This window comes from Passer domesticus, chromosome 11 (assembly GCF_036417665.1).
Source record: "Passer domesticus isolate bPasDom1 chromosome 11, bPasDom1.hap1, whole genome shotgun sequence".
Taxonomy (NCBI): domain Eukaryota; kingdom Metazoa; phylum Chordata; class Aves; order Passeriformes; family Passeridae; genus Passer; species Passer domesticus.
In genome coordinates, this window is record NC_087484.1 from 21,852,104 (window position 1) to 21,861,207 (window position 9,104).

At 64.1% G+C, this 9,104-nt stretch overlaps 2 protein-coding genes across 4 annotated transcripts; both read right to left on the minus strand.

Moving 5' to 3' along the window:
• Positions 1 to 46: 46 nt before the first annotated feature.
• KLHL30 (kelch like family member 30) lies at positions 47 to 3,828 on the minus strand. 3 transcript variants are annotated; one of them, XM_064435778.1, is made up of 8 exons: positions 3,602 to 3,828; positions 2,620 to 3,460; positions 2,370 to 2,538; positions 2,110 to 2,196; positions 1,733 to 1,888; positions 1,460 to 1,648; positions 794 to 939; positions 47 to 475 (listed from the first exon to the last, which is right to left on the minus strand). In XM_064435778.1, the coding sequence occupies exons 2-8, from the start codon at positions 3,391 to 3,393 to the stop codon at positions 224 to 226; spliced, it is 1,773 nt and encodes a 590-aa protein (XP_064291848.1). In that variant the 5' UTR covers positions 3,394 to 3,460; positions 3,602 to 3,828; the 3' UTR covers positions 47 to 223. The 3 variants fall into 3 exon arrangements, with proteins under 3 accessions (XP_064291848.1, XP_064291847.1, XP_064291846.1); XM_064435777.1 differs by having other exon boundaries at positions 2,620 to 3,463; XM_064435776.1 differs by lacking the exon at positions 3,602 to 3,828 and having other exon boundaries at positions 2,620 to 3,572.
• An 89-nt stretch (positions 3,829 to 3,917) lies between these two features.
• On the minus strand, positions 3,918 to 6,353 carry ESPNL (espin like). Its single transcript, XM_064435779.1, has 3 exons — positions 6,286 to 6,353; positions 5,559 to 5,732; positions 3,918 to 5,492 (listed from the first exon to the last, which is right to left on the minus strand). The coding sequence occupies exons 2-3, from the start codon at positions 5,610 to 5,612 to the stop codon at positions 4,236 to 4,238; spliced, it is 1,311 nt and encodes a 436-aa protein (XP_064291849.1). The 5' UTR covers positions 5,613 to 5,732; positions 6,286 to 6,353; the 3' UTR covers positions 3,918 to 4,235.
• Positions 6,354 to 9,104: the final 2,751 nt, after the last annotated feature.

A 9,104-nucleotide genomic window follows, 5' to 3' on the forward strand; every position in this document is an offset into this window, starting at 1 on the left:
ATGCAGTTCTAAAAAAAACACAAACCCACAAATGAAAAGAGAGCATTAACCAAAGCGTGTTTATAAGGAAAAGCCTTTTCCCTGCAGTGGTGGGGGAGAACATGCTCCTGATGCCCCAGCCAGCCTGGCACAGGGCTTTCCACCTCCCACTCAGCACTCTGAACAGGCAGCAGAACAAAGGGGACCATGGCTGCATAGGGTGACAGGCACCACTGAGGCTCTCCTACCACCCGTGGTCACCCTGGAAAGGCTCTGTCCATTTGGAGGTGTCCATGAAGATGGAGGAGGAGCTGTGGAAGAGCCAGAGACAGGGCAGGGAGCCCTCGCGTGTCCAGAGGTCCTTGGTGCAGTCATACACCTCCATCTCTACCCGGTAGTCCCCGTCCATGCCCTTCCAGTGGCCGCCGGTGACAAAGAGCCGGTCACCCAGTGCCACCATCCCACCGTTCTCATGCAGAGTGTGCAGGAGCTGCACCTGTGTGAGGGACAGGGTGAGATGTGCAGGGATGCCTTGGTGACCTCCTACCCCCACCACAGAGGACAGTGACCCACCAGATGTGTGTCCCTACCCCATCTTTCCCTTCTGTGGGGTTTGGGGGTCTCTGGTGCCTCGTGCGTGTGTGATGGGGAGCAGGGGAGGAGGGAATGGGGCATCCTCAGCCCTGCAGGTGTGAACAGAACCAAGGGATGAGTGGGTAGGAGGGAGAGGGCAGTGCTGGCACTGAGGGGAAGCAGCTGGGAACACCATCCCCATATCCCTGGGAGGCTGATCGTGCCTGGCACCACATCCCACCTTCTGCCAGATGTTGGCCTCTGGGTTGTACACATGGACCTTCTTGGTGTTGTCCCCGATGAGGTAGATGAGCCCGCGCAGCGTGGCACAGCGTGGGGCTGAGAGGTACTTGGGGATGAAGGGAGACGTGATCACACTCCACAGATCTGCAGGGAGCAGCCATTAGCAGTGCACCCCAGCCCTGGCTCTCCGTGCAGCTGCCAGTGGCTGAAAAAAGCATTGCTATTTCAGGGGGAATTTGGAAGGGAGGAGGCAGAGCAGCCAGGCAGACAGGCACCACAGTCCCCATCCCAGTCGAGGGTCTTGCATAAAAATAGTGGGGGGTGAGGATGTGGTTTGTAGTGGTGCTGTGGGATGGGAAAGAGTCTGCTTGAGGAGGTGGCACTGTCACACGGGGTTAGTTTTTGCCTGAGGCAGGCTGCCTCCCCATCCCAATGCCCCAGAGATTCCACTCCACCAAAGCTCAGCTCTGGGCTGTGTCAGACATCAGTGACTCAGCTCCGTGCTGCTAACAGCCTGGGGCTCCCGGACCACATCCTTCACCACACCCTGTCAGCACCTGCTCACAGGACCATGCCTGGCAGTGCGGGGGTGTCACCTGCCTGGGGGTCCCCCCCGAGTCCCCCTCCCAGGGAGAGCACTGGTGGCAGCAGGGTCAGCGCTCACCTTGAACGGGGTTGTAGCACTGCAGAGTGAGCGCGTTGTACTTGACGGCGCAGGAGCCCACCAGGTAGAGCTTGCCCAAGCAGCTGGCAGCTGCGAAATTGCTCACGTACTTGGGGGCTGGGCTGATGGCACACCAGCTTTTGTTGTACGGGTCGTAGCGCTCCACCTCCACCACGTCCACTGTTGTCCCTGCAGGGTGACAGGACACTGCAGCCACCCTGCTGCTCTGCATGGCCCCACCCCAGCAGCAGCCCAGGGTCTTTGCAGCCTTACCCCCGATGACGTAGATCTCTCCGTTGAGGACGGCGCTGGTGTGGTTTGTCCGGGCTCTCAGCATGGAAGCGATGGGCTGCCAGGCCCCGTCCCTGGGGCAGAAGCACCAGGCCTGTGTCGTTGACCACGTGTCATTCTGGGACCCCCGGGAGCCACCTAGAGAGAGACAGGTCAGCTGGGCCACCCTCTCCTAGTGCAGCCGTCCCTGGGTATTCCCTGCCCGTGGCCAGATTTGCCCAGGCAGAGAGTAAGGAGAGGATTTTGCTCAGAGAGGAGCCTCTGGCCCCACACCAGTGCCTCATGCTCATCTCATTGTCCCCTGTCCTCCATCCCTGCTCCTTGAAGCCCCCCCCCGCACCAGCAGCCCTGGCACTGACCTGTGACGTACACATCGTTGTTCAGAGCCACCAGGGAGAAGCCCCATTTGTTGTAATCAGGGAAGTCGGGCAGAGCCATCCATCGCCCTGAAACCCAGCAGAGCCAAGCAATGAACCCTCACCCAGCGATGGCACTTTTTAAGCCCATCCCAAGCTAACCAGTGTCTTGCTAATCTGATACTAGTTTGGCAAGAGGTGTCTTCAGGTAGACAAATGGTTAATTAACAGGGAGGGAGCTGGAGGAAGTGTGGGGCACTTACTGCTTTTGGGGTTGTAGAAGGCAAAGTTCCTGGTGGCAGCTGGCATTTCCAGCCCCCTCTCCTCATCCTCACCATCCTCCAGCACACGGCCACCAACCACCACCAGCACCTCCTCCAGCTTCTGTGGTGGGGTGGGGGGGTTCTTCAGGGCACCGGTGCCACTCTGCCCCTGATGAAGAGGCCAGGACGGGACCGTCAGGCTCCTCCTTCCTGGCTCGGGAAGTGGCATTTAGGGGCAGGGGGTACCCACCATGGTGCGGGATCGGGCGACGAGGGCCTTGCTGGCATCTGAGTCACGAACGAGAGGCTCAGTGGCAAGGAGGTTCTGCAGGTACTGGTCAGGCAGCGAGACAAGGTGGGTCAGCTCCAGCAGCTCCGGCAGGAACTGGGCTCGGGATGCCGGGTCGTGGCGTACCCAGCGCAGCACAGCCTCGACCAGGCTCCGCTCCTCCTGCACCTGCAGCTGGTCATTGGAGAGGTAGACAGCCAGCCTCTCCTTGGAGAGCTGGAGGAACTCCTCCTGAAGAGAGACGGCTTCAAAGTTCTCCTGCAAGAAAGACCAGGCCTTGGAGGAGACCTCAGGGCAGCCGTGGCTCTCACCAAACTCACAGATACCTAGGCAGTTGGTGGCATCCATCTGCTGCCGGAGGTAGCGGCTGCAGACCTTCTGGATGGCAGGGAAGTGGAGCTGGCTGGAGGTCCTCATCAGCCCCTCCACGTTGCCCTGGTTGATGGTGACCTTTCCCGTGTAGGCAAAATCAAGCAGCATCTCCAGCGCACTGGGGTCTACTTCCTTTAGCTCCACCCGCGCTGCGATGCTCTCAGCAAAGTCACCGGAGAACATGGCATAGAAGTAGTGGCTGCAGAGGGCCAGGATGCCTCGGTGGCAGGGAAACTCCCGCCCGCCCGCCACCAGCGTCACGTCGGCCAGTTTGGGGTTGGTGCGGAACTGCTGCAGCCCCTCCAGCACGCCCTGGGCGTGCGAAGGCAGGCAGAAGTCAAAGTCGTCCATGTTCCTCACCATGGTGCCGGCGATGGCCGCGGGGCCTGGCAGGCGGGCAGTGCCCGAGCAGCGGGAGGCGAGGCTGTCCCTGCTAGGAAAAGGCGACGCTGTCTCCCTCTCGCCCTGCCGCGACATCCTCCCGCCTTCCCAGCGCCCGAGTCACGGACAGCAGCGGCTGCACAAGCGCTTCCCACACCCCCTCCCGCAGCTGGCCGCGTTCTCTCCTCACCACGCCGCAGCTGCCCTGCCGGGGCGGCGACCGGCTTGTTGGGGCCGATTCCCGGGGTGGCTCGAGCCCTGTCGGCGCGGTCGCTCCTGCTCTCGGCAGCGCTGCCCGGCCCGCGGGAGGGAAGGGACCGCGGTCCCCGCGCTGGGCAGGGACACGCCGCATGACGCGGGATCAGCCGGGACGAGGGGCACTCGCTATTTTTAGGCGGCACCTGGACACTGCTCCCTGCTCTTAAAGGCACCGCTCGGGCAGAGCTCTCGCCGCCGCCCATCCTCGGTCGCTGCCTTTAGGAAAGCCTGCCCCTCGCCAAGGGCACCGAGCCTGAAGGGGCGAGCTCCCACAGCCCCCTCCCTGCACCCCACCGGCAGCAGGGGGTCCCCCTATGCCGCTCCTCGCTCCTCCGGCTCGCCCTGCCGCTGCCGCTATAAATAGAGGTCTTTATCTCACCCCGCGGCAGCCGTAAACACGCGGCGGCAACCGCGGCCTGGAACCCGCCCGGGGAGAGGGGAGCTGGGCTGCTGCGGCGGCCCGCGCAGCTTAGCAGCTCTCTTCACCGCCCCGGAAAGCCTCGCTCAGCTGGGACAGAACCGAGAAGGTTTTTATTGCAGCCCGCGGGCTCCGGAGCCCCTCGGCATCACTCCTCCAGGCTGAAGATCTCGGCCTCCTTCTCCTTCCAGAAGGCGAAGCTGCGATCGATGTAGCGGCAAATCTCGTCGCCCTCGTCCCCGGCCTGCCCGGGCCGCTGGGCCGGGCTGTGCGGAGTCCCGAAGTACCGGGCCTTGATGTCGTCGAAGCCGTCGCGCCAGCCGCGCCGCCCGGCCGCGATCTCGTCGATGACGGCGCGGTGGAAAGCCCGCACCGCCCGCCAGCCGTGCCGGCCCAGCTGCTCGAACACCTCGAAACAGAGCAGGTGGCGGCCTCGGCGCTCCTCGGGGGACAGGTCCTGCTCCAAGATGCGGAAATAGCCCAGCATGAACAGCTCCAGCGACAGGCTCTCGTAGTCGGCCGGGCCGCCGCCCGCCGCCGACACGAACTGCTCCGGGGAGAGCAGGGTGCGGGCGGGGGGCGGCGGCGGGGGCCGGCGGGAGGCGGCGTCCCGCCAGCCGCTCAGCAGCTTCTGGATGGCCGCTCGCTGCCGGGCCAGGCGGGCCGCCGCCCGGGCCCCGCTGCCCGCCGTGTCCCGAGGGTCCGCGGCGGCGGGCCGCAAGGGCGCGTACGCGGAGCGTCTCCAGTGGCTCAGGAAGAGCATCACGATCCGTTCCTTCCTCAAGCTGCCCCACTCTGGCCCCGGCCCCTTGCCGTGCCGCGGGGAGCCGCCGTCGGACAACGCCTCCTCGCAGCTGATGCCCGAGTCGCTGGCGGCCTCCGCCTCGCCGCCGCCGGCCGGCGCGCTCCCCGCGGCGCCCCAGGCGGGCTCGAAGGCACCGCGCAGGCTGCGGACACAAACTCCGCACTGCCGGATCTCCCGCTGCGCCAGGCTGCCCCCCGGCTCCCGGGCATGCCCGCCGGCGGCGGGGACAGCGCAGGGAGCGGCGGGGAGAGCGCAGGGAGCGGCCCCGGCAGCGCGGGGACCCTGCGCCCCCTCGGCGTTGCCCAGCAGCGCGGCCAGGCTGTTGACGGCGCCGGCCAGGCGGCCGCACCAGAGGGGCAGGGGCAGCCCCGGAGCAGGCGGGGGGCTGCGGACGGAGATGCTGAGCAGCGGGGCGGGCAAGAGAGCGCGTAGCTCCCGCACCAGGCGCCGCAGCTCGCTCTGGTACACCTCGCCACGCCGCCGCAGCCGCAGGCTCTCCACCGCCGTCTCCAACTGTTGCAGGTCTGCCTCGGTCAGCAGCTCCCCGAACGGGCCCAGCACGGCTTGGTGGGAGGGCGAGAAGCTCCAGGAGCCGGCATCCTGCGGAGAGAGGCGGTCAGCGGCTTGCGACAGCCCGCGCCCCTGTGCTCCCCGTGCCGCCCGTACCTGTCCTCCCGCCGGGTCCTCGTCCGCCAGCCGGGCCCGCAGCCGCCGCACCATCACTTGCCGCTTCCACTCGGGGATGAGCCGGCCCCGCTCATCGTGCGTGGGCACCAGGGACTCCGCGTCCACCTCCGCGGGGTCCGGCCTGGGGGGCCCCGCCGGCCCGGGCGCCCCGTGCTGTGCGGACAGAGGCACGGGGGCTCGAAGGGGTACGGCCGCCGAGGGGGCGAACCGGGGGCCGCGGGCCGAGCCAGCGACCTACCGGGTGCGCGAGGAACGGCGCCGGGATCCTGGCCCGCTGCGAGGGCTTGCGGAGCAGCTTCAGCTCCGCCGGCACCGACCTGCCGGGCTCCATCCCCTGCCGGGCCGGGCGGATGCTCGGGGCAGAGGCGCGGGCCTCCTCCTGGGGGAGGGCAGCGAGGGGAGGTGGGCCCCGACACCTCCAGGGCCCCCAGCTGAGGGGTGACCCGACACATCAGCCCGGACCTTAGGGAGAACCCTCCTCGGGGGACGGGTGGATCTGATTCCTTCAGAGCACGGGACGGAGCTGAGGAATCCCTGCTGCCCGCTACCCCCTGCAGCCAAGGACCGAGCCCGGGGCCGCCTCATGGCCGCCAGCCCTTCTCCGGGCAGCTCATGCTCCCAGCCCGATCTCCTGCTCCCTGGGGTGACAGGCTGGCATTCCTCGAGGATGGGGGTGCCCATTCCCCCAGCCCCAGTGGGATCTTACCTGCTGCGGGGGGCTGAGCTGGCTGCTGAAGGGGGCTGGGTCCTGTCGTGCTCAGGGAGCACCCAGAGGTGCTGTGGCTGCACCCCCAAAGTCCCTGTGTGGGAGCAGTGAGCAACATGGGGCAGGAGGGGAGGATGGAGTGGTCGGGCAGCCCTGCAGTGCTGGGCAGGGCACGGAGGCATTGAGCATTGTGTTAATATTTGATGGGGCATCGAGTGGCAGCACCAGGGCTCAGTGGGGGGAACTGGCGCCGTTCCTGGAGATAGTGGCTTGGTGACTTGGCTCCAAGCCTCGTCCTCCTCTTGGGGCCAGTGGAGAACGGCCGAGGCTGGTCATGGCCCCAGGCCAGGTGCTGGGGACAAAGGAAACCTCTTGCTCAGGGGCACTGAGGGCAGGTTCTGGCAGTGGGGGATGTTCAGCAGAGGGTTCTGCTGCACCGCTGCCTGGGCATCGGTTACTGGCATTCAGCCACATTTGTGTTCTTTCCCTCCACCACCATCCATTATATATGGCTAGGATGGACTCGTGGGGCTCACTTACATGTGAGAAATTCAATCGAGGGGCTGGAATAAAATTAACAAGCAGCAGATCTAAGCCTATAAACACCGATTAGCTGGCGGGGATCCATTACAGAGCCAGCCTCTCAAGCTTCCCTGGCTCCAGTGCAGGCTGACACCCAGCTCTCATGGGGAGGATAACCTTGTGCTGCCCAGAAATAGAGCCACAGCATGAGCACAGGTTATGCTTTGCTCTAGGAGGGGGGAATTTGCTGAAAGCCCTTTGGCAGAGGGTTGTGCCAGGGCTGTCTCCCCCAGCCTGGAGAGCATCTCCCAGGATTTCAGCTCTCCACAGTGCAAGGGTGTACAAGAGTATGAGAGGAGGTTCTGCCCTAAACCACCATCTCTGCCTCTTTTCTCACCCTGTTCCTCAGGAAAGCAGGCACTGGCCCCTTCAGGATCTGCTCAGAGTGTCTTGGGGGACTTCCCTTTCCCTTTCCCTTTCCCTTTCCCTTTCCCTTTCCCTTTCCCTTTCCCTTTCCCTTTCCCTTTCCCTTTCCCGGCTGCATACCCAGAAGGATGAGCAAAGCAGTGCAGACACAACCAAGGATGGCCTCTCTCCTCCATTTTCAACATCCACATTATTTCCCCTCCACCAGTTCTTCAGCCTTATCCCACCCTGTGCCCAAGTTCCCACTGCTGTATCCTTCCCTCTCCCCCAGCTCCCACTGCCCCAGTCCTGCACTAATGAGCAAAGGAGCAGAAGAAACCAGACGAGGCCCTTCTCAGCATCCTGGTTTTCATTTCAGAGGGGCTATGGAGGATCCACATCAAATGGGGTCAAGGGGAGGAGGTGCACGTGGTCCCGAGGCCAGCTCTTCTCCCCGCTCCCTCGGTGGCCACGATGAACCTTCCTGCCCCGGCCCGTGCAGCCCGGCTCCTCCAACACCCTCGGGACTCGCTGCAGGAGCCCAGGGGGCCCTGTCCCCATCGGAGAGTGTGCAGCGCCGGCCGCCTCCAGGAGCTGCCTACTCCTGCTGCTGCTGCTGCTGCTGCTGCTGCTGCTGCTGCTGCTGCCGCTGCCGCTGCCGCTGCTGCTGCCGCTGCCGCTGCTGCTGCCGCTGCCGCTGCTGCTGCTGCCGCTCCTGCAGCTGCTCCTGCAGCTGCTGCCGCTGGCGCCACCGCGCCACGAAGGGATGGAGGCGGCGGCGGGGGCGACGCGGGGCCACCGGGGCTGGGTTGTCCTGGCCCTCCAGCACGCGGATGCTGCCGATGGGCCCTTGGCAGGTGGGGCAGGTGGCGGCGGCGTCGGTGGCAGCCTGGGGCTGGATGCAGGCGTGGCAGAACACGTGCCCGCAGGGCTCCACGGCAGCAGCGGGGTTGCGCAGGAAATCCACGCAGATGCGGCAGACACGCACGGCTCGTGGTGCTGATGGCTCCTGTCCCACCTCGGCCATTGCTGCTCCTGGGCTTGGCTGCTCTCAGCGCTTGGCTTGGCTCCCACTTGTGGCACTCGGAGGCTCCTCAGTCACTGCTGTCACTGGGAAGCTCCCTGGCTGCTCTGGGTCACAACGTGAGTGCTCCGGCACTACCCAACGCTGGTGGTTATAGTAACGCAAGTGTGTCATAATGGTCATGAGTGGTGACAACACAGGGTTCTTTCTGAGGGACACACCCAGGAGCCCCCCCACCCACAGAGATTCTATGGCACAAAACCCACCTGGCGGTGGGCTGCACCCCTCAGCGTTTGCCCAGATCCCTTCCCTTCTCTGCCAGTCACACCCACCAGGACCTGCAGAGATCCTGCTCTGCAGAGCTGCCTTCCATGGCGTGTGCTGGGGCTGCACCTCCTCAGCAGGAGCACTCTGCTCGGCCCTTGGTTGAGCTTCAGGAGGTTCCATCAGCCCATTTCTCCAGCTTGTTGAGGTCCCTGAGGCTGCAGCATCTTCTCGTGTCTCAGCCATTCTACAGAGAACTGGGACTAATTTTCTTGGTTTGGTTTCTAAACTTTAATTTTTATATTTCATATCTTTGATATCTCAAAAGCAATGGAAATATAGGGAATGAGGTGTTGAGGACCTCCCATCTCTATACTTTGCAAAACTTAGTGTTTCATGTCTATCTGATCCCGTGGGGCAGTCAGTGGGAGACTGATGAAATCTGGGAGCCTCCCCAAGGACTGTGTCCTTCCAGAAGCACTGCTGCTGAATCACAGAGCCGTGCTCAGTTCAGAGAATAAGGTAAGAGGAAAAGCTTTCTATTTCTGTTACTATGGGTGCTCAGGGAGCAGATTTCTCCTCACTGCTGGAGAGCCCACGGAGC